This window comes from Canis aureus, chromosome 8, assembly GCF_053574225.1.
Source record: "Canis aureus isolate CA01 chromosome 8, VMU_Caureus_v.1.0, whole genome shotgun sequence".
Classification (NCBI taxonomy): Eukaryota; Metazoa; Chordata; class Mammalia; order Carnivora; family Canidae; genus Canis; species Canis aureus.
Window position 1 is genome coordinate 27658936 of NC_135618.1, and position 24201 is coordinate 27683136.

General features: G+C 36.7%; 2 protein-coding genes and 1 long non-coding RNA gene across 13 annotated transcripts in view; 2 read left to right on the forward strand and 1 right to left on the reverse strand.

Annotated features, from left to right (window-relative positions):
- SLC35A3 (solute carrier family 35 member A3) overlaps positions 1–15240 on the forward strand; it is a 54835-nt gene extending 39595 nt beyond the window's left edge. For 5 of the 8 annotated variants that reach the window (XM_077905581.1, XM_077905582.1, XM_077905583.1 and 2 more), the window contains exons 6-9: positions 3030–3148; positions 4701–4834; positions 7747–7897; positions 10344–15240. In XM_077905581.1, coding sequence (XP_077761707.1) covers positions 3030–3148; positions 4701–4834; positions 7747–7897 — 404 coding nt within the window. In that variant the 3' untranslated portion in view covers positions 10344–15240. Of the gene's footprint in view, positions 1–3029; positions 3149–4232; positions 4835–7746; positions 7898–10343 lie in introns of those variants that run through there. The other 3 variants (XM_077905585.1, XM_077905586.1, XM_077905587.1) reach the window with 3 other exon arrangements.
- On the reverse strand, positions 1601–24051 carry LOC144318546 (uncharacterized). 4 transcript variants are annotated; one of them, XR_013384548.1, is made up of 3 exons: positions 23376–23729; positions 21461–21573; positions 1601–1619 (listed from the first exon to the last, which is right to left on the reverse strand). It is a non-coding gene; the product is annotated as an uncharacterized LOC144318546 (long non-coding RNA). The 4 variants fall into 4 exon arrangements; XR_013384550.1 differs by lacking the exon at positions 1601–1619 and adding an exon at positions 2510–2528; XR_013384549.1 differs by lacking the exon at positions 1601–1619 and adding an exon at positions 16695–16729.
- Positions 23773–24201, forward strand: part of SLC71A1 (solute carrier family 71 member 1) — a 39027-nt gene continuing 38598 nt past the window's right edge. Inside the window, exon 1 of the mRNA XM_077905578.1 lies at positions 23773–24003. Coding sequence (XP_077761704.1) covers positions 23920–24003 — 84 coding nt within the window. The 5' untranslated portion in view covers positions 23773–23919. The remainder of the gene's footprint in view (positions 24004–24201) is intronic.

Genomic DNA, 24201 nt, shown 5'->3' on the forward strand with positions numbered 1-24201 from the left:
TATCAACTTAATAGGTTATACCATGTCTCCTTTGGTAGCAGCAGACACTCCATAGTGAATGTCTACTCTTAATGGCCTACATTTTAAGTCAAACCATCCCAAATTTGATTAGTCCATTTTTCCAGCGATTTTAATTTTTTAAAAAAGATTTTATTTATTTATTCATGAGAGAGACACACAGAGGCAGAGACACAGGCAGAGACACAGGCAGAGGGAGAAGCAGGCTCCACGCAGGGAGCCCGACGTGGGACCCGATACCAGGTCTCCAGGACCATGCATCCAGGGATCCCCTAAACCTTCATTTTTTTTTTTTTAATTTTTATTTATTTATGATAGTCACAGAGAGAGAGAGAGAGAGGCAGAGACACAGGCAGAGGGAGAATCAGGCTCCATGCACCGGGAGCCCGACGTGGGATTCGATCCCGGGTCTCCAGGATCGCACCCTGGGCCAAAGGCAGGCGCCAAACCGCTGCACCACCTAGGGATCCCTAAACCTTCATTTTTATCACAGGATTTAAATTTGTAGAAATGTATCAAACTGTTTAAGAATATTCAAAGTAAATACTTTTAAAGATTAAATTAGTTTCTTTTTGTTTATTTGTCTATAAGGCAAGTACAGGTGCCCCTGGGTTGCTCAGTGGTTGAGTATCTGCCGTTGGCTCAGGGCGTGATCCTGGAGTCCCAGGATAGAGTCCCACATCAGGGGGAGCCTAAATAAATATTTATTTTTTTAAATAAATAAAATCTTACAAATTATAAAAATGAAAAGCCAGAATTCACGATTCTATGGTACTTCATGGGTTTCTTATTCTTTAATTTGACCTCAAAATACAGTTTAATGAGTGGTAAGCTAATTCAAAGTTTTGAAAAGGTTACATAGGTTGTAGATAACTTGAGATTACAGAAACAGAAATTAAAATATTTATTTTTTAAAAAGATTTTATTTATTTGAGAGAGAGAAAAAGCACACCAGAGCATGTGCACACAAGCACATGCCTGAGCAGGGGCAGGGGCAAAGGGAGAGGGAGAAGCAGAATGCCCGCTGAGCACAGAGCCAACTGTATCCCAGGACCTGAGTGGAAGTCAGATGCTTAAGCAACTGAGCCTCCCAGGTGCCCTGAAATTAAGACATTTCAATAATATTTTTCAAGTATCAAATGGTCAAAGATTAGCAAATTGATAAGTTTCAGTGTTAGCCAGAGAGTGGAGAAACAGACACTCTTTATTACCTGTGGTTGCTTGGAGTACAGATTGGATAAAACCTTATTGGATCTCAAATTGGGAGTGTTTAAAAAATTTTTAAATAAATGCTTTGATGCAAAAATTCCACTTCTGGATAAGAATTTATCCTACAGGTACACTTACATAAAGAGCACAAAGATGTTCAAGGTTATTTATTTTAGCATTGGTTATAATTGTAAAAAATAGAAAACATGTAGAAGATTGCTCAAATTATCAATATGATTAAATAGTGCAGTGGTTAAGATCATAGAATACAGAACCACACTGTCCGGATTCAAATCCAGAGTCCATCACTTATCAGCAGTATGAGCTCAGACACGTTTATTTAACTTCTTTGTGTATCAATTTCTTCATCTATAAAATGGGCGTAAGAGCACCTAATAGGATTGTTGTGAGTTAACATACATAAAGCACTTAGAACAACCTATGGCACATGATGTTATGTATTTATTTCATATTATTATTATTATTATCCATACAATGAAATATTATACAACTGATAGAATGTAGTAGATCTGTACATATGGACATGTTTTGACCTTTTGTACTATATAACTTGTTTCATCATTATCAAGTGTATTTTTATTTATTTCTAAAAAGATTCATTCATTCATTCATTCATTCATTTATAGAACATGAGTGAGGGGAGGAACAGAGATTGAGGGAAAGAGACTCCCAAGGAGATTCCACACAGAGCCCGACTCCAGGCTTGATCTTATGACCCTTCTGAGCCAAAACCAAGAACTGGCTGCTTAACTTACTGAGCCACCCAGGCTCCCCTCAAATGTTATTTTTTATAATTAAAACATAGAAAAACTAATACCATCATAAGTGTTTCTTTTTTTTCCCCTAATTTTGTAAATTTGTATTTTCATGTTCAAATTAGACCTCTTAAAATGATTGATATACACCTGAAACTAATAGAACACTATATGTTAACTATACTGGGATTAAAATAAAAAACTCATTCTCTCATGAATAAATAAATAAAAATCTTTAAAAAACAAAGACATAAAAAAAAAACCAAAGACATAAATAAAAACCTTATTAAAAATGATTGAGTTGTTATAAATAAAATTAAAAGAACATTTCATATACCTTTCAATTCCTTTCCATCATGGACTCTCAAGTAGTTATAGCTTAATAAAAAAATACTGCTTCACTCTGCATTCTTTGACTACAAATATCACGAGAGTAGCCCTTAAGGCATCCATTTCTTTTTTTGTAGCTTAGGATTGCCCCTGGAAATCTCTTTGATCCAGCAGGTCATTTGATAAATTCTAATTCTGTGGAAGAAGTAAGGAATGCATCAGTGGATAAGATACAGTTTCTCCTCTCACTGAGCTGGCTTTTCTTAACAGTGAGACTTTAGAACTAACAGCTTTGGATGTTGCCTATTTCTTAGCTTTGAATTTTTAGATACTACTTATTGTACTTTCATAACTTAATTTTTTTAAAGCTCTTTATTTTTTTGAGAGAGAGAGCATGAGTCAGGGGGAGGGCTAGAGGGAGAGAGAGAAGCAGGCTTCCCGCTGAGCATGGAGCCAGATGCAGGCCTTGATCCCAGGATCCCAGGATCATGACCTGAGCCAAAGGCAGACGCTTCAACCGAGCCACTCAGGTGCCCCCCACCCCCCGCCCCAAGTAAAAGATTTTTAAAGTAGTTAGATTTTATTGAAAAGGAAAAGGTAAATATAAAATTATTTGCAATGTCAATGGAAAAATATCTCTCCAGACAGACTAAATGACACATGACATAAGCTTTATTTATTTATTTATTTATTTAGGTTTCTTTGGGAGTATATTTGGATTAATGGGTGTGTACATTTATGATGGAGAATTGGTGTCCAAGAATGGATTTTTTCAGGGATATAACCGACTGACTTGGATAGTTGTTATTCTTCAGGTAAAGCATTTAAAGTCTTAATGCTAATAAACCTTATTTTAATGTATAGAATCAGAGTAGCTCCTGATGTATGATGTGAGGGGAAAAGAACCCTCTTGTTGGTGTTCTCATTATATTTAGTTTATTCTGGGAAGTTAAAAATAGAACTGGTCTTAATGCCATAATGAAAACTTACTTTGAAAAGGTCATAAATGAACTTTGTAGTATTTAAATTTGACATAATTAAAATCAAGTTGAAGAATAAAAGAGTTGAAGCTGAAGGCAAATATAAGCTTGATTTTCCTACAAATTTGTGTTATACAGGAAGTCTGTGATTAGCCCATTAAGGCTCAAAAGCAGATCTAGATATTTAAATCTGTAACAATTTATAGTCACATATTGTAGTTACATATTAAAATATTCCTGTCAAATTATCTCAGTTTATAATTTGAAATTGTTCAAGGGTTAAGTAATTTCATTATCAAAATTATACTTGTTTACTCAGGAAGATATAAAAGTGAAGAGACAAGTCACTCTCCTCACAAAGCCTTTCTTTAGAGGTATTTGAAGCTGTGAGAAGCAAGGTCTTTTATGGAAGTTGGGTGAAGGTGGCAAAGGCTGGTTGTATTTTGAAAGCAGGTAGGATACTTCTATTCTTAAGATAGGAGAGAAGGAGACAAGGATAAGTGAAAATTTAGAGGAAATTTTAAGGAGAGATAGGGTAAGCAGGAGAGTTTGTGTGATGGCTCTTATTCTAGCAGAGAAAAGCCATGTTCCCCTAAGACTTGAGTAAAATAAAGAAGGTTTGGTACAGTTAACATGAGGGATTCATCAGAGACTAAATAGATGAATGAGTACATTGCCAGGAGGTAATGGGACTCAAACATCAATATGTAGTGAGCTCAATTGGCATAGTTTGTGACTTTTACTAATAATAAGCTTCTGTCATATGAATAGGTATAGTGAAAGTTTTTAACATGGTAACCCAGATTTAGGAGTTTATACGTAGAAAACAAAGTAATGTAATGATATAAAGCCTCATTATTTAAAGAGGCACAGTTTGGAATTTGAGAGGGATTTATTTGGTAGAAAGTTCTTTCTACAGTTTTTTCAGGAAGGGTAATTCGACAGCAATAAGTGAATTGAATGGCAAGAAGCTGGAGGATGAACGCCAATTTGGGAGCCAATTGAAAGGTTAGGAAAATAAATTTCAAGTTACATTTCATTTTTACTTCAAAATAAAAACATTTTACTGATCCAAGTGACCAGTCTTTCCACATTTGTCTGAACAAGTGATGTTTAATTACTTAAATTGGTTGAGGATAGATATTTTATTCACAGTATAGTCAAACTGTATTATAACAAACCACACATTACATTGGTACTTCATGATATAAAAGGGCTGTGGAATAAAACCTGGAAGTCTGTTGGTTTTAGGATATCAATAAAAAAACTTATTATAATGTGATTAAATTTATAGGACAAAAGCCTAAAGCTTCATCGAGTAATGAGATTGTTTTGAAAAGCAGTTTAATATATGCTTGTTTAAAATAATCTTTTAAAACTTTTGCAGGCACTTGGAGGCCTTGTAATAGCTGCTGTTATTAAATATGCAGACAATATTTTAAAAGGATTTGCAACCTCTTTATCCATAATATTATCAACACTGATATCCTATTTTTGGCTACAAGATTTTGTGCCAACCAGGTAATATATTCTTTTCTATTTCTTTAAGTCTCAAAAATACCTAGAAAAATAAGAATTCTTGATAGGATCTGGTATGAAAAATTTTATTACAGCTTTTGAAGAACCATGCAAATATAGTAAAAAATCCATTTAACTGTCTTTTAAAAAAGATTTCAAACCAAATACATAAAAGAAAATCTTGCACTAGAAAGTTATTTTGCAAATTTGACCAGCCAGGATTTTCCCAATAGGCTGGAAAATTTTTTCCAAACTTTTTTCCCCAAAGTAAAATATTGTATAACAAAGTTCCTAAGTCATATAAAGTTATAAAATAAGTCTTATAATAGCACTTTTATATGTGGGATTTATATAGGTAAAACCAGGAGAGTAAAAAAAAAAAAAAAAAAAAAACAAAAAACAAACCAGGAGAGTAGATGACATTTTCACAGAGGATGTGTGATGTCGTGATGCCAAGGGGGAGATAGAGTCAGGAAGAATGAAGCTGAATACCCATTACAGATGGTGTTTAAGGCCCTATTATTTTTTTTTATAATTATTAGTTTATAATCCCAGAGTAGTGAGATTATATTTTAGTGGATTCCAGAATACTATTCTTGGTTTTCCTCTAACTCCACTCTCTCCCTCATTTTCTCAACCTCTAAACTTAAGAGTCTCCAAAGGATGTGTCCTTGAACCTCTTATTTACACTCAGTCCCTTGGGTGATTGATCTCTATTCTCAAGGCTTTAAATACCGTCTTCCCTTCCTTTCCTTTTCCTTCCCTTCCCTTCCCTTCCCTTCCCTTCCCTTTCTTTCATCTTTCACATTTTTATTTGAATTCCAGGCTTGTATATTTAATTGCCTATTTGACATTTTCACTTGAATGTCTACTACATAATTCATTCCCTGTAAGGATTTCCCAATTTAGTAAATGGCAGCACCTCCATTCTTACAGCTGCTCAGGCCAAAACACTCCTTGGGTTGAACAGAAACAGTTTATCCACAGTAACTAATAGAAGGCAGAGTCTATAGACATGGAATAGACAGGCTTATAAAAGAAAGTTCAAATATATGGAAATTCTTTGTCTTAGTGAAGTAAGGAGGTCATCAACCTCTCTTTACCTTTCTCTCACACATCATTCTAATATAAAAATAAAGCCTATCAAGTCTTCCTTTTTAATATCTCCAGTCAGCCATTTCTCACAACTTCCCTTGCTACCACTTATTTATCATCTGGATTAAGGAAATAGTCTCTTGATTTTTTTCCTTGCTTCTTCTCTTGCTCTGTGCCCCTACAATTTTCTCCATTCAGCAAACAGACTAATTATTTTCAAAGTAAATCAGATCGTATCACTACTGTGCTCAGAAACCTTCTCTTTTCCATATTACCAAAAAGTTGTCATTATTAATGGCCGATTTGATATGGCCCTCAGCTACCTTTCTATGCTCATCTGATATTACTTTCTTGTTCACTTTTTTTTTAAAAGCTACAGTAACCTCTTTGCTATGAGCTTTGACTTGCCCTTCAGTCATCATCTTGGAATACTCATCCACTATGTATTCACATGACAAACTCTCTCACATCTTTAGGTCTTAGCTCACATTTACTTTATAAGTAAGCAAGGCTACAGCTTGGCCTATAAAAGGTACTCTGTGTGTTTGAATGAATGTTGAAGATCTTAAATTTTTTTTTTTAAATCTTATTTATTTACTTAGAGAAAGAGAGAGACAAAGATAGTGAGAGAGAGCAGGAGCAGGGAGGAAAGGGAGAAGCAGGCTCCCCGCTGAGCAGGGAGCCCAATGCTGGGCTCCATCGTAGGACCTCAGGATCATGACTGAGCTGAAGGCAAACACTTAACCAACTAAACCACCCAAGCACCTCCAAGATCTTAAAATTTTAATACAACTAGTAAAGTTTATTTGTGTTACTGAGAGTAAGATAGGATTATGGATGGAATATGGCAGTAGAAAAACATAATATGCTCTTTATATTTCTATATAGAACATTTATGGTTTCATCCTTAGAGCAACCTGGATGATAGGTCTGGGACACACATGTTGAAATGTGTAATTTTTCTGAGACATGAATTTAAAAGTATTTGTTTCTAGTTTGGTATGGGAATGAATTCCTTAGCTAGCAAGACTAACTTAACAACTAAGATCTACATCTTCATGTGTTTTCTCTATTCATTAAATGGGGAAATTATTCGCTTCTATATTATTTGAGAATGTTTGGAACTTTAAATTAGTTTAGATTTTTTTGGAACTGTATTTTTTTCTAAAATTATTTATTTGACAGAGAGAAAGAGCACAAGCAGGGGGAGTAGCAGAGGGAAAGGGAGAAGCAGGCTTTCTGCTGATCAGGGAGCCCTGCACAGGTTCGATACCAGGACTCTAGGACTTGAACGGAAGGCAGACAGCTTAATTGTCTGAGCCACCCAAGCACCCCTGGAAGTATAGATTTTTAGAGTAGAAAAGGCATACCTTAAAAAAAAAAAAATAAAACCTCATATAAAGCTGAGTCAGGGTATTAACTCTAAATCTTTGAATCATGCAGGGAATAAACAATAAGCAAGTAAATGAAAAGATAAATCAGTAGAGGGACAAAAGAGTACTAGTTTGTCAATAAGATACACCTGCATGTAAATCTATGTTTCTGAGGGACTGTGTAAGGTAAGTTGGAAAGAAGACAAGAAAAGACAATGATTCTGTTATTGTTAAATGAATGAATGTTTTGACACTGAGTCAGATGAAAGAAATGGATTATTTTTCTTATAGTTTAACTAGACCCTCTATCTTTATGTATTCTGTTTTTGTGAAGAACATCTCTTAAGCAATAAATCCAATGATCTTTATTCCAAATGTATTAATATATTTTCCTTTATCCCCATGTCACTTCCTAAAACTGCTTTGTTTTGTTTGTTGTTTTCTCAGAAATGGTACCCCTGACTGCTCCTTTGGTAACCTATCAATCCTTACTCACTCTCTCGTTCATTTCATCCACTGCCATGTCTTCTTGTTTGTCCTGTCTATGAAGATAAGTCCCAACTTCAACTCTAGATCCCTATTTTCAGCTGACTGCTAGGTATCTCTATTCCCTTTCCTAACTTATTTTTCTTGTGTTGATTACATTGCTTATTGATACCATCCTTGCATTTAGGCTTGTTTATTCTTTTATCAAAAATTTATTAAGTGTCCACTATGTACCTTCCTTTCACTGTACCAGATCCTGGAAAAACAGAAATGTGTGAATGAGATATGGTTTCCTATCTTAGAGGAGAGCACAGTGATTAGAAAGACAGACATGTTAATAAATGAGAACTTTATGATCAGTGCATCAATAAAGTAAATATACAGTTCTGTTGGAAATCAGGTGCTCAACTCCTTGAAATAATCATTGTATTTGAATAGTTTTTCCCCCCAAATTTTTTTCTCTCAGAACGATCTAAAAATGGCTGTCTTGACAAGCAGGGGATTTCCTGATGTGTTAGGTGTTCTAGTAGATCCTGTTAGGAATTTCATAGAATGGATTCCTGCAGTGAGTAGGAAATCAGATCAGACAACTTTTCAGTTGAGGATATGGTTCTGTGTAATTCAGAGGTCCAGAAAGCCAGGCAAAGGTTAGAATGCCTGATGAAGAAAGTTTTAAGTCAGAAGCTTACCCAAAGCTTAAATAATTATGAAATATTCCTATGGTAATAATTTTTCTCAAGAGATATTAAAGGAAGTTTTTTTTTTAAGATTTTATTTATTTATTCATGAGAGACATAGAGAGAGAGAGAGAGAGAGAGAGGCAGAGACACAGGCAGAGGGAGAAGCAGGCTCCCTTATGCAGGGAGCCTGACGTGGGATTCAATACCAGGTCTCTGGGATCACGCCCTGGGCTGAAGGCGGCGCTAAACCGCTGAGCCACCTGGGCTGCCCTAAAGGAAGTTTTATGCTATCTTAATCTTACACATGTACCTATAGCCAAGGCTTTTGAAAATTTTGTTGCCCATTTACATCAAGCTATTGAACACTAAATATTTATTACAACAGACCGTTATTGAGTTCCCTCTATGTCCTAGGCACTCAGGTATAAAGATGAAGGAGGAGCACATGGTTAAGCATGTGCAAACATGTAAATAATGTATTATTTAATACGGTATAACAAATATTCTCATAGAGTACCTCTGCCTAGGGTAGTGAGTCTTGGAGACATTAGACCTCAGTTATGAATAATCAATTTCCTTTGGAGAATGGACATGGCAGGCAGAGGGATTAGCCTCTACAAGGGCACTGTCCTGAAAGGCACACAGTGTTCACTGAATGGAGTGGCTGAATTATAGATTGGGTGGGTGGAATATGGGAGATGAGGTTGGAGGGACCACATTAGGAGAGGCCCTTTATGTCATAATAAGGTCTGTGATCTTTTTCCTTTATGAAACAAATGTTTGTTGTTGTAAAGCAGGAGAGTGACTTTGAATTGTTATAGAACCTTTAAAACCAAGACTAACTCATGTCCCTGTAATAGCACATTAAAGAATGTGCATCTTAAAAGTTAAAATTGGTATTCAGTTTATCTCCACTTTAAGTTCTGTACCAGTTTAATTTATTTCCTATTTATAATAAGGTATATTATATCAATGAATTGATAAAATGAATAAACCAAATGTACCTTCATTTAATCAAATTTCCTTTTCTAAAGCATCTCCTATGAAATTGGTCCTGAGTTTTATTACTACCTTAGATTTTAAACTGAACTTCGCTAAACAAACAAAAAACTGAACTTTACTTTGTTCTAAAAAGAATGTCATTTTTTGGTTATATTTTCAAATATTGTAGGAAAAAGACTTATTAAGGAGAAATACATTTATTATTATTATTTAAAAAATATTTTATTTATTTATTCATGAGAGGCACAGAGGCAGAAACATAGGCAGAAGGAGAAGCAGGTTCCATGCAAGGAGCCTGATGTGGGACTTGATCTCGGGAATCTAGGATCATGCCATGAGCCAAAGGCAGATGCTCAACCACTGAGCCATCCAGGTGTCCCGGGAAAATACATTTAAAACGTCTTTACTTTCAGAGACAATATAGTGCGGTGGATGAAAGTACAAGCTCTACAGTCAAATATACCTAGATTTGAATCTTATTTTCTACTTAAAGTTGTAAGATTTTATTTATTTATTTATTTATTTATTTATTTATTTATTTATTTATTTATTTATTTATTTATTTGAGTTGTAAGATTTTAAGCTAGTTACTTAAACTCTCTAACCTTCAGTTTCCTCATATATACAAAAATAGGGACAATACTAATACTTCTTCGTAGGGTGGTTATAAGAACTAAATGAGATGCATGTAAAACACATGGTTTGAGTACCTAGAATGTACTAAGTATTCAGTATTTGTAATAAGTACTTAGGATTTGTTGGCCATATACTAGAACATTTTTCCCAAATTATAATTATTTTTATAAGTGAAGAAATAGAATTTGTTTTGCTTTTAATCTGATTTTCTCTTTTTCATTTTTTTCTTCATCTATTTAGTGTCTTTTTCCTTGGAGCCATCCTTGTAATAACAGCTACTTTCCTATATGGTTATGATCCCAAACCTACAGGCAATCCTACTAAAGCATAGTCGTATACTATCTTTAACTGGTTTTTCACAATGGTGCACTAGGAATCTCAACATTAATCTTGCATAGAGGACTTCTACAGATTCTAAGAAGATATCATCATGCTGAATCTCATCATATTGTTCAAATGGTTTGAAAATATAAAAGTTTAAGGATAAAATATATGTATATGTTAACGAAATACCTATTACATCTAGATATCAAAGCTTGAAAGTATTTCCAGGGATTAGAATAATTATTGGAGAAAACTTGAAATCTGAGTTTAAAAAGATTTTACCTTTTGATTGCTGCAGAAATGTTCTATGCACTCTTTGCAAGAGCACACAACAAATATCAGATACCAATTTTTGCAAGTTAGATCTATTTAACCTTATTAAATTTTTTTATCTTTTTCTGTACAGAAATATCAAATTACATGGAATATTCAAAGTTTGAAAATTATAATTGCCTATTAAGCTGTGAATAGAAGTATGATTTGAATAACATTTTCATGTATCTGAGATTTTTATATTTATACAAAAGATTACTAAAGAAAGGATTGCTAAATGTTATTTGTTCAACTACATAAAATGATAAGGTTACGTTCTGGGTCTAATTTGTGAGAAAATAAATTCATATTTAAATTCAATGTAGGGAAATACATCTATTTCTCCATCTACATTTTAAGATCTTTTAGTGCTTTGAAACTGCTGAAAGCAATCCAGTTGCTCCTGTGCTAGATAGTAGCCAGATTTTGCACTAATGGAGTTTTGTCTTTAATCTCTTAATTGCATTTCTTTTCTGTAAATCAGATAAATCCTTAATATTTCTTTAAATTAAGCTTCTGTATGTGGTAATTTCCATTAAAGTTTCAAAATGTAATTTAAAAGGATTAAATACTCATTTAATAATTTAAAATAATTATTGTCTAATATCTCCATTTGGAGAATTTTGAACTATCAAAGTATATACTGTACACAACTAGAATGTTTTTAAATGAATATTTTAGTCATTGCTCTGTAAAAAATTTCCTTTAATCTACAACTGTTAAAAAAACAACCAAAATAATTATAGTATAGATGTCAATAAATTGAGACCAAAATGACCTTTCTTAGAGACATTCCAGATTGCCATGATATTACATTATTTTAAGTGGCCCTAAAGCTGTAAACTGAAGGCTGCTTAGAAGGACCTTTTAGGCCTCTCATAAACCCACCCTCCCCAGGAATACTCTGGTCACATGTCTGGGAGAGGTAGCGAATTCCGAGTTCCCTTTCTGTGACCCTATAAAAGCTGCTGGGAAGGAGCCACCACTTTGATTTAAAATAGTGGTTTCTTTTCCATTTTAATTAGCACTGGAGTTGAAGTTGTAAATTACATGAGTTATTTAATAAGTTGTTTCAAGAAAGAGAAAATATAGCAAAAATGGTAAGGTGAATTGGTGGGCAAGAACTTTCTAAAATTGGGTTATGGGTTTAATTTAATTATTGACTATAGGTAGAATTACCATTGTGTATAAGAAGTATTTTACTTTATTTTTTCATTCATGCTTTATATATTTTTAAAGTCTCCCATTCTAATAATATAAAAATGGTAAAAAAATAAATATTTTTGTATAGTTATGATGGATTTTGTTAAATAGAATTTGGCTCAAAAATACCATGTTACAAACTTTTGGCTACTTTGGCTTATGGGACTGGCTGTGTTACTTTGCTTATGCAAACCTAGTCTCTATAGGACACAGGCCTAATCTATTCCATTCAGAGTTCACAAGTGTTTAAAGTGACAAAATAGGGACGCCTGGGTGGCTCAGCGGTTGAGCATCTGCCTTTGGCTCAGGGGGTGATCCCAGAGTCACGGGATCGAGTCCCACATCGGGCTCCCTGCATGGAGCCTGCTTCTCTCTCTGCCTGTGTATCTGCCTCTCTGTATGTCTCTCATGAATAAATACATAAATAATATTTTAAAAATTAAAAATTAAATAAAATGACAAAATATCTTAAATCAATTTGCTAGTGATTACAAGTTGGAACTAACCAAATTTTTTGGAAGCCTGACCTATGATTTTCAGTCATCACCTTTGAGAGTATTTGTTTAATAAATTTACCACATTCCGAGCATGGTGCTTTTAGATTGTAACAGCATTCAGACTTACATCTTACTGTCTACTGCTGAGTGAAATCTAAATCCTGCAAATGCAAAGAATTCAAGAGTAAATACAAAGATTTATCTTCAGCCCACATGGGAGTACTAGTGGGGTACTAATATATATTAATTCAATGTACATTTACAACTAATTGTTAACTCAGGCTTAGTCTGTCCCTTAAAAAATGATAAAAGCAAATACTGTCTATCAGACATGTTAATTACCATAATATATTTTCAGGTGTCCAAGATAACAGAATTTTCAAGATTCTCAATTAAGCTTGTAAAAATATAAGCAAGATTTGTGAGAAAGGACAAAGTATCCAAAGCACATTTTCAAACCAAGCTTTTATTAGACAACTTAATTTATATCTTGCTTTTCTAGAGGGTTTGAAGTTGTTAACAGAGATTGGGTTGTGTAGCTTATAATTTTTAATTCATAGAGAAGAAATCGTATTTGAGAAGGTGAGCCTGTTTGTAGACCATGTCATTTTAACAGATAATGCCATTTTGTGTGTGTGTGTGTGTGTGTGTGTGTGTGTGGTGTGTTTTGATGACCTCCAAAAGCCTTATTGTATCAATCTTAAATAATGATGACTTCTTGATTATTTAAATTCTTACTTTTAAAAGTTTACTTGTTATCTCTCAACTACTTTGTTCATTATAAAAATGTCCTAATTCATGGGAGAGGAGTGCCAGTTGATAGTTCTAATAAAAATTAAGAATATGGTATTTGGGAAGAAAACTTTGAAATTCAACATGTAGATGTTTCAATACAGTAAAATCATCAGTTTTTTAATAAGTGATTTTAGGGAAGCTGTAGGCTACTTTTATGGTGGAAATTGTAGTTTAGAGATGCAAAACTTAAATGTTTACATCAATTTATTTTGAATGTCACAGTTTCATTGAAGGAAAGGTAGTTTGATATTTAAACTAGATTCTAAGGAGACAGAATCTGAAAAGAAACCAATTGACTTTGTGCCCAGTAGATTCAGTGTAATACTGATTATTAAGAATTGCTACATTTTTCCTACATATCAAATTACTAGACTTTTAAAATGTCATTGTATTGTCATTCAACTGAGTTTTGTTTTTAAAAATAGGTTTTAGCATCATTTTATTTACACTTTCATTGTTATAATATTTAATTACACATGGATGTATGCTTTACATTAAGAAAAGGTTTATGAAAGTTATTTATGCTATATTGAAAGTCATCTTAATAATCTCCCAGTTATGTAGCATATTTAAAATAATTACAGGACCAAAGAAAAAGCACCTTTATCAAAATCTGGTCCTATGTGCCTTGCTTTACCAAATACCTGACTTTTCTGGAGGATATTACTGTAATTCACAACTTTGGACACATGGGGAAATTGACATTTTACGAATAACTATAATTCAATTTTTTGGATGTTTCAACATTTGCTCTTTAAATCTATTATCTAACAATGTTAAAGTAAGAATATAAGCATTAGTAAACAATACTTATTTAAATAAATTATGCACCGTTGCTCCGTCATTGAGCTTTTGAAACTTTAACAAAGGTATATAGCCTTCATTTGGTTGTTTTATTTCTTATTATAAGATATAATTTACTGTGATTTTTAAAATATTTTTTTAATGATTTGAATTTTGAATTTATTCGTATGTCTCTGTATTTCATTTGTTTGGAAAGATTCCTTTGAGTTTGGGAATGTGATTTGTATATTTAAGTTTTTATGGACATAATTTAGAGGAATGTATAAAAAATTGGTCTTTTGTTAAATGGCTTTTTAATGGATCAATTTCTCTTTGTCGTTTTTTGGTATCCAGTTATTATCTATTTAGTAGATTTATGAAAAAGATTTTCATAATTAACTATATAAATTTCTTCCTATATTTCCTTGTTTCCCTTTTCACCTGTGTTTGATTTAACTATTAATTAGACTCTTCTATATATATCAAAAATGACTCCCTGATCTTTTCTATACCTCTCTAGTTACCTTTACCATGTGTGATCTTCATTCCTTTTTTCTAGCCTATGCTTTAGCATGGAAGACTGGGTTTTATTTAAACTAGTTAGAACTTCTCTGTGTGATAATAGCCTAATTTTTTGTTGTTGTTGTTTTAAATAAATATCTCTTTGCTAGCCTCAAGGTTAAGTGATTACAGTAATTGGCATATATTTTCTTCATAAATCATTGAATATAGTTGCTTCTTTGTGACTGTCAATTCAGTGCATAGACATCAAATGATAAGCAATATGAAGGATTTCATTCATTTCCATCTCTATTAGTGAAATAACCTTGTACAAAATGCTTTGTTTTAAAGTTCACTAAAGACTATCAGCATTTAATTTATTTATTTGAGAATATCAGCATTTAAAAATGCATACTTTGGTTTCTTTTTGTGAAGAGCATTAACTGAAAATCTTTACATCTTTTTGGAATTGGAGTACTTCTTTTGTTGGAAGTATATCATACTCCTTGAATTCCAATGCTATGCAAATACACCTCACAATCGAATCTTACAGATAATTACTGCCATTCAACAGATAGTGACCAGCATTAGTAAGTAGTCTTTCTTAAGGTCCTGAAAAGTTTTGAATTGTTTCAAAGCAGGATTGATAATAACATACATATTCCAAAAAACGAAAACAGCAAAGAGGAAATAACTTGCCTTTAAATCCTAAAGATGTGAAATTCTGGTATAGTAGAGAGTCTTGGTGACTGCAAATTCAGAGGTTTCCCAAATTTACCTTCAGGTTCAATAATTCACTAGAAAGACAGAACTCACTGAAAACTATTATACTCACAATCACGTTTTTTTTTTACCAGGAAAGGATACAAATTTGAACCAGCCAAAGGAAGAGACATATAGGATAAAGTCTAGGAGGGGTCCAAACTCTAGTTGTCCTTTCCAGTTGTTTACTCCCTTTGGGGTCATGGACAGTTATCTATTTCTGGCCATAGTATACACACAGTATTGCCGATCAGGAAAGCTCACTCATGTTTTGGTGTCCAAATTTTCATTGAAATTTTATTGCTTGGCATGACTGATTCTTTGCCTAGATGGTTGAATTCTCCAGCCCTTCCCCTCCGAAAACTGGCTAACATCAGGTTACAGAGGCTCATCTTCAGTCATCTGTTAGCATAAATATTCAGGTGTGAGGTCCTAAAGATGTAGTCCAGAACTTTCTTTGGGTAAGGCCAAACTCCTTACACAGTGGCCATTTATGTCTACATACATTCTTCTGAACTGATGAGGATGACACCAGCAATGACAGTTGTTTATAGAGACTTTTATACTTAATTTCAGAAATGTTGTCAAATGATTCTGAACTTATGATTTGAGTGTAGAAAAACATTTATAATCAGATATAGTGCTAAGGAGCACATATAGTATTTATTTAGTTTTTAGTGCTGATGTTTAATGACTATTAAATGCAGAGCTATTTTTTAAAGAAATTTAAAAATTAATTTATAAACATACTGTATATTAATATACAATTTTGAGCTTTTATTTTTTTTAAGATTTTTTTTTTTTTATTTACTCGAGAGACACAGAGGCAGAGACACAGGTAGAGGGAGAAGCAGACTCCCTGTGGGGAGCCTGATGTGGGATTCCATCCCTATACCTGGGATCACTCCCTGAGCTGAAGGCAGATGCTCAACCAATGAGCCACCCAGGCGTCCCGAGCTTATTTTATTTATTTTGCCACTTCAGGCATTAGAACATAAATGCCTCTCTGGAAGGATTTCTTTTTCTGGTACTTTTTTTTCTTTTTTCTTTTCTAAATTTATTTGACAGAAAGCACGGGCAGGGGGAGCACCGGCCTACTTTGGCTGACAGTAGGCTCACTATTAATTGATAGGTTCACATTTCCCCTAATCTTTTGCTAGAGTTAAGCATCAGCCCTCCATTGGATCTAACCAATTTTTTATTTATGAACCTATTTACATTTATTCGCTTAGGATTTCTAATACGTAAAAATAACTTCTTTAAAATAAGTAACAGGGGATCCCTGGGTGACTCAGTGGTTTAGCACCTCCCTTCGCCCAGGGTGTGATCTTGGAGTTCCGGGATCGAGTCCTGCTTTGAGTCCTGCTTCGGGCTCCGTGCATGGAGCCTGCTTCTCCCTCTGCCTGTGTCTCTGCCTCTCTCTGTCTCTCATGAGTAAATAAATAAAATCTTAAAAAAAAAAAAAAAGTAACATATTATTCCTTTGGAAATAGTTTACTTGAGTTACACATTTTCAACCTTTTAAAAATATACCTCCCTGAAAATCGAAAAGAAGAATGGATATCGCTACAATGGGGGTAATCATCTGAAAATACACTCTTACTAAAATATGCATTAAATGCAAAGTATTTAAGGAGTTTAGCTAAATTTGGCAAATCAAACTTACATATTTGTAACAAAATTGTGAATGTGCTTGTTTTTGTTTGCTTTTCTTAAGATTTTTTTGAGAGAGGGAGTGAGCACAAGTGGAGGGAGGGGCAGAGAGAGAAGCATACTCTCTGCTAAGGAGGGAACCTGACATCGAGCTCCATGTGGGGCTCAATCCCAGAATCATGAACTGTACCAAAGGCAGATGCTTAACCAACTGAGCCACCCAGGTGCCCCAAGTGTTTTTTAAAAGACACTGGGTAAAATAAATAAATAAATAAATAAATAAATAAATAAATAAATAAATAAATAAATAAAAAATAAAAGACACGGCGTATACAAAAACATGTTTTCTAATGATTGAGGGCTTACATGGTCTCCTTTATTTTATTTCATTGTTTTTTAAAGATTTTTTTTTTAATTCATTCATGAGAGACACAGAGGCAGAGACACATGGGCAGAGAGCAAAGCAGGCTCCCCACGGGGAGCGCGATGTGGGACTTGATCCCAGGATCACGCCATAAGCCAAAGGCAAGAGGCTTCAACCACTGAGCCACTCGGGTGCCCCTTATTGCCATTTTAATAGCTTCAATCATGCTATGACAAATTTTGCCAGCTTAGGTTTCAAAAATTCATGGGTTATCTCCATGCATTCACAAAGTAATCATTGTTAAAGACGTTTTCATTTTTCATTTTGAAAAAAATTACATTTTTCAACATAAAAGTTGAAAGAATGTTGTACTCATTTACTCTCTACCTAAATACAACATTACCAACATTTTTCCGTACTAGCTTCATCAGGACCCTTGACTCCTAAAATACTTCAGCATGCATATCCTAATACTAAGGACATTTCCGTATTTAACCCAATACCATTATCATACTCAAGAAAATTTAATTTTATTGTATCATCTTAAGTTCATATTCAGATATTTGTTTTTGAGCCAGGATATAATTGAGGTTTCATGCTTTGTATTTGATTGTTTTATTAGTCTAGAAGATCCTTCCCTGCACTCCTTCAGCTTTTTTTCACCCATGATGTGCCTTTTTAAAGAATCTAAATCACTTAGCTCCTATCCTTGATCTGTCCGTATCCTTTGACTTGTTCTTTATTCTTTGTATTTCATTTGAACTAGAAGTGGAGTCTGTAGGTTTGATTAGCTTCAGCTTGTTTTTGGAAAGAATATTTCATAGATGATTTTATAGATTTTGTATTTTATCACACTAAAGACAATAATCAGTCATTTGGTCAAGGTGTTGACTACCAGGTCTTTCCATTGTAAAGGTCATTTTTTTTCTAGTTGGTAATTAGTAACCTCTAAAACAAAATTTTGGCACCATGGGAATACTCTTTACCTAACAGTCCTTTTGTTCAATAAATTAAGCATCAATTGATGATTCTTAGCTGAATCATTTATTATACTACACTGAGGTGCAAAATGGTGATTTAATATTTTTTTAATTTTCAGGGGCATCTGGGTAGTATAATCAGTTAAACCTCTAACTCTTGATTTTGGCTCAGGTATGATTTCAGGGTCATGAGATAAGCCCTGAGTGGGACTCCATGGTGGGCCTGGAGCCTGCTTATGATTCTCTCTCTCTCTGCCTCTCCCCCTTCTTTTGCACACACACTCTAAAATAAAATAAATTATAAAAATTGAAATTTTTAATTTTCTAATTTTCTTCTGCTTTTATTAGTTTATATTCTATTTTAAAAAAGACTATTTCCCTTTTCCCAATGTCCCCTCTTCTTTAAAATATCACTAGATCTTCAAGTTATTCAATGTATCATAGTCAATTAGAGTCACAGTTTTTTTTTTTTTTTTTTTAAGATTTTATTTATTTATTCATGAGAGAGGCAGAGACACACAGGCAGAGGGAGAAGCAGGCTCCATGACGGGAGCTGAACACGGGACTCGATCCTGGGTCTCCAGGATCACGCCCTGAGCCAAAGACAGACGCTCAACCACTGAGCCACCCAGGCATCCCTACAGTTCTTTTTGATGTGAGCCAACAGCCAGTAGAAATCACTGCAGGCCAGCTCCTGTGTCTTTTAGACATGACCACATTAGTCTGTGAGTTTTTCCTTGCTTCAGTCACAAGATGTCCCAAACCTGGAAAATCAGCTATTTCTCCAAGGAGCCTATTGTTTTTAGGGGGAATGGAATCTGGACTCTGTTTACTTTTAGACCATTTCAGTGGACAGAGCTAGAAAGTAAATTTTTTAAAAGTTCATGAATTCAAATTGATACCTAACGTTAGTTCTTAGTTTTATATTTGCCTCTTTTACACTGAAAATACTTGTAACAATATATTTGTTTTATTATGTAGTATATTTTTTAGTACTACAATATCAATATTACTAATGGTAAACATACTGAATAAAACTTAAAAGACTGGGATCCCTGGGTGGCGCAGCGGTTTGGCGCCTGCCTTTGGCCCAGGGCGCGATCCTGGAGACCCGGGATCGAATCCCACATCAGGCTCCCGGTGCATGGAGCCTGCTTCTCCCTCTGCCTGTGTCTCTGCCCCTCTCTCTCTCTCTGTGACTATCATAAATAAATAAAAATTAAAAAAAAAAAAAAAAACTTAAAAGACTTCTTTGCAGTTCTTTTTGTCCTTAGACTGACTAATAGCCCACTAAGGATGTAGTGTTCAAAAGTTAATGGAAATCACTCTTTTTCTCTATATGGCTATGTTAATAATGTGATACAACTAGGTGAACTTGTTTTGTATTCAATTTTAGAATTTACATAAAGATTTTTATTCTATTTTTGAATAAAGGATTTACATGGTTCAAAGTTAAAAGTATACTTAGAGAAGTCTGTCATGCCTATCCTTCCACCCCGTTCTTAACCACTCCCAAAAGTAGAATTTTCACTAGTTTCTAGTTTGAATTTCCTGTTTCTTTTTGAAAAATAAACAGTTACGGATATTGCTATATTTATTGTTTCTTTTGAGATGTGGAATGTGTTCTCTGCTTTTAAATTTCCTTTTTATGTTTAGAAAGCTTTGTATGTTCTAGCAGTTACATTTAAACTATTGACATTTTATGTTAAGCTCTTAGAGCCCCTTTTTTTGCTTGTCTAGGCTTCTAGTTTATCACCTTTAAATGTTGATTCCCCGAGGCACCTGGGTGGCTCGGTCAGTTAGGCATCTGCCTTAGGCTCAGGTAGTGATCTTGGGGTCCTGGGATTGAGCCTCGTGTCAGGCTCTCTCCTCAGCAGGGAATTCTGCTTCTCCTGCTCCCTCTGCCTCTCTACTTGCTTGTGCTCTTTCTCTCAAATGAATAAATGAAATCTTAATAAAAAAAAAAGTTGATTCCCATCTAATTGCCTTGTGACAACCAATGAACTTATTTTTTCCTCCTTCCTCTAATCTTCATATTTGTTAGTTCCCTTACTTCTATTTGATTAGAGCATATATAACATTTACACATTCCTTTCTCACTCTAGTGCCTAGTGCCTGTTTTATACTATTAAATATACTTTAAATATACTTAATACTCTCCACTAGTACTTTAGCTGAATCCTCCCCAATCACGTCAAGGCTGGACAGAACTCTTCCAGTAAAGTATATAAGAAGAACTTCTACACACACCTTCCTCAAGTTCTGGCATGTTTAAAATTTATTCTAGAATTGAGAACTTTTTTTTTATTTTTTGAGAGACAGCATGCACAAATATATATATATATGTACACACACACACACTCACACACAGTAAGTCTGTTAGAAGAGGACTGATCTCTTATTTACTCTTGCAGCTCTTCTAGCATAAAGCCTGGGATATTCTGGACATTCAGTGAGTTAAGTTTGTCTTTATTACATTATTACTAACAGCACTTGCCACAAACTGCAATTATTTTCCTTTTGTGTTTGTTTCATAACTTTGTCCTCCAGTATAATTTTCATGTAGATAAATATGATCTCATGTACTAATGTATCCTCAGTGTTTAGTAAACCAATGACAAACACTCATAAGGTAGTCAAAATATTTTTTGAATGACTGAATAATCAGTTCCTTAGGATGGTAAAATTGGCATAGATGGGTGAGGTCTCATTATGAGGGGCTATGAAAAGTCAGAGTCACCACACAATAAATTATCTTACCAGCTCTCTACATCCACCCAAAACAAGCTCCTGGGAACTTAGTTTTGAAATCTTGTCATGATTCCTCTAAAGAGCTTCAAGTTGGGGCTGAAATGTTTTAGCAAGGGAATATTTTTAAACAATGATGACGGGTACTTGACTGGCTCGGTAGAACATGCCATGCTTGATTTTGAGTTCAAGCCTCACCTTGGATATGGAGCCTACTTAATAATAATAATGATAATAAACAAATGATGAATTTACTTATTGATGGTAAAATGTAACTTGAACTACCCATTAAGCTAAAGTGCCTTCTTCTCCCTTCCATGGAAGAGTGCTTTGTTTTCCATTTCTAGTCAAATATTCTATGTAGAAATAGAAGGAACAGAATATTCAAATTTATTTTTTAACATTTTATTTATTTTGAAATAATCCCAAACTTACATAAAAGTTGCAACAATAGGGAGGTGCCTGGGTGCTCAGCTAGTTGAGCGTCCCAACTCTTGATCTCAGTTCAGGTCTTGCTCTCAGGGTCCTGAGTGTAAGCCCAGTGGAGCCTATTTAAAAAAAAAAAAAGTTGCAACAAAACACATTCCTTTTACCCTGTATATTAGCTATCTATAGCTGTATTACAAACTACCCCAAAACTTAGTGGCTTAAAACAGTACTTTTTATCTTAGTTTCTGAGACCCAGAGAACCCAAAGTGGTTAATCTGGGTGGTCCTAGCTCAGATTTTCTGAAATTGGAGTCAGGATGTTGGCAGCGCTTGCAATCAGATGAAGTTTAACCAGCACTGGAGGATCTGCTTCCAACACTACTCACATATCTGTTAGTAGGAGGCCTCAGTTCCTGGACATCTAGACCTGGCCATAGGCTGCTGGAGTGTCATCACATAGCAGCTGGCTTCCCCAGACTTAGGCCCAGAATGAATGAAAAGGGAGAATGAGCAGGAAGATACTATGCCTTTTATGACCTACTCACTGAAGTCAGTGCTGTCAGTTCTGCTATATCCTATTAGAAAAGAGTCACTCAGCCCAGTCTCACACTGAAGGTAAGAATCAGATCCCGTCTCTTCCAAGGAGCAGTATCATGGAGTTTGTGAACATATCTTAAAATCACCATACCCAAATACACTTTTTTAAAGGAGGGGGACAGATTTTTTTAAAAATTTATTTATTCATGGGCAGCCTGGGTGGCTCAGAGGTTTAATGCCGCCTTCAGCCCAGGGTTTGATCCTGGAGACCCCGGATCGAGTCCCATATCCGGCTTCCTGAGCGGGGCCTGCTTCTCCCTCTGCCTGTGTCTCTGCCTCTCTCTCTGTCTCATGAATTAACTTTTATTTTTTTTAAGATTTTATTTATTTATTCATGAGACACACACACACACACACACATACAGAGGCAGAGACACAGGCAGAGGGAGAAGCAGGCTCCACGCAGGGAGCCCGACGACTCGACCTCAGGTCCCCAGGATCACGCCCCCGGCGGAAGGCGGCGCTAAACCGCTGAGCCACCCGGGCTGCCCTAAATACACTACCTTTTTTTTTTTTTTTTTTTGACAATTTGTCATTTTGTCACTCTAACCCCCTTCTCACATTTACAAGCATGGTATTTCCTAACTACCTGAGAGCAGGCAGCGTGCATCACATCCCTTCACTCCTTAAGACTTCAGTCTATTAAGAAAAGGGATATATTCTCTTACCTAATAGTACAATTAAAATCAGATTTAACACTGTGGTACTTTCATCTCTCGTCCATACCTCACTTGTGTCAACGGTCATTTCTGCCCCCCCCCCCATCAAGTTGTTCCAGCGGCACAGTAAACGGGGTGGGTTACAAAGCAGAACCTAGGTTATCCACGTTTGTATCGGCAGGAAATAAAAGGTCCTGGGCTAGGGGGCTGCTGGAAACACGCTTCAGTCGCTCCGGCGGGCGGGCGGGCGGGCGGGCGGCAGGAGGGCTGGGGCGAGCGCGAAGACAAAATACTGTTTCGGAAAAATCAGTTTATCCTTACACCTTCAGTTACCCACTATTTCTGGAAAATTATTCAACTGTTCCCTTCGGTTCCCGTCCTTTTTCTTTTGTGTGTATGTTTTTATTGGACTTCGAGCTGCCAACACGTAGCGTAACGCCCGGTGCTCCTCCCGCCAAGGGCCCCCTCAGCGCCCGTCCCCCAGGCCCCCCCGCCCCCCTCCACTGCCCCTCGTTCGCTTCCCACTTAGGAGTCTCTCCCGTTCCGTCTCCCTCGCTGGTATTTCCGCTCAGTTTCTCTCCTTTCCCCCTTGATCCCTTTCACGGTTTCTTCTATTTCCCGAATGAGTGGGACCGTACGATGTTCGTCCTGCTCGGACTGACTGACCTCGCTCGGCCTCCCGGCCTCCGGCTCCGTCCGCGTGGAAGCGCAGGGGGGCGTTCGCCGGCTCCGTCCGACTAGAGCGCGGGAGACGGCGCGAGCGGCTGAGGGGCGCGGCCAACGTCCAGGGCAACCGTTCAGCCGTATTTCCGCGAGCCGGGGACCGAGAGGCTTCCGTGTCTTCATCAGCGCGGAAGGACTGCGAGGTGCCCGCCGCTCAGGGCTGTCGCGAGGCCCAGGCGAGCGGAGCGGCGGGGAGCCCCGGGCGGCCGCACCCCGCGGCCTGGCGCCTTCCTCCGGGGCTTCCCTCCGCGCGGCCGCCGAGCCCGGCGGGGCGGGGCGCCGTCACGTGGGCCGGGCGGGGCGGGGCGGGGCGGGCTCCTCCGCCGATCGCACGATGTGACGCGCCGCCGGAGGCAGGCCGGGCCCTCAAGATGGCGGCGGGCGCCCCGAGCGGCTCGGCCCGGCAGTAGCGGCGGGACGGCACTCGCCGCTGGGGCCGGCCGCCCCGGGAGTGGCTGCAGCAGCGCCAGGAGTCGAGGATGGTAAAATGACCCAGGGAAAGAAGAAGAAACGGGCCGCGAACCGCAGTATCATGCTGGCCAAGAAGATCATCATTAAGGACGGAGGCACGGTGAGCTGGGGTGCCGCGCCGGGCAGCGTCCCTCGGGGCCCCCATCCGGTCTCCCCCCAGCGCCGCCGCCGCCGCCGCCGCCGCCGCGCGTGCCCCCGCCCCCCCCCCCCCCCCCCCCGGCGGTGCCGGCGTCCCAGCCTCCGGGGCCCGCTCGCCTCTGCTCCGCGGCTTTCCTCCCGCGCCCGGCCTGCGGCCTCC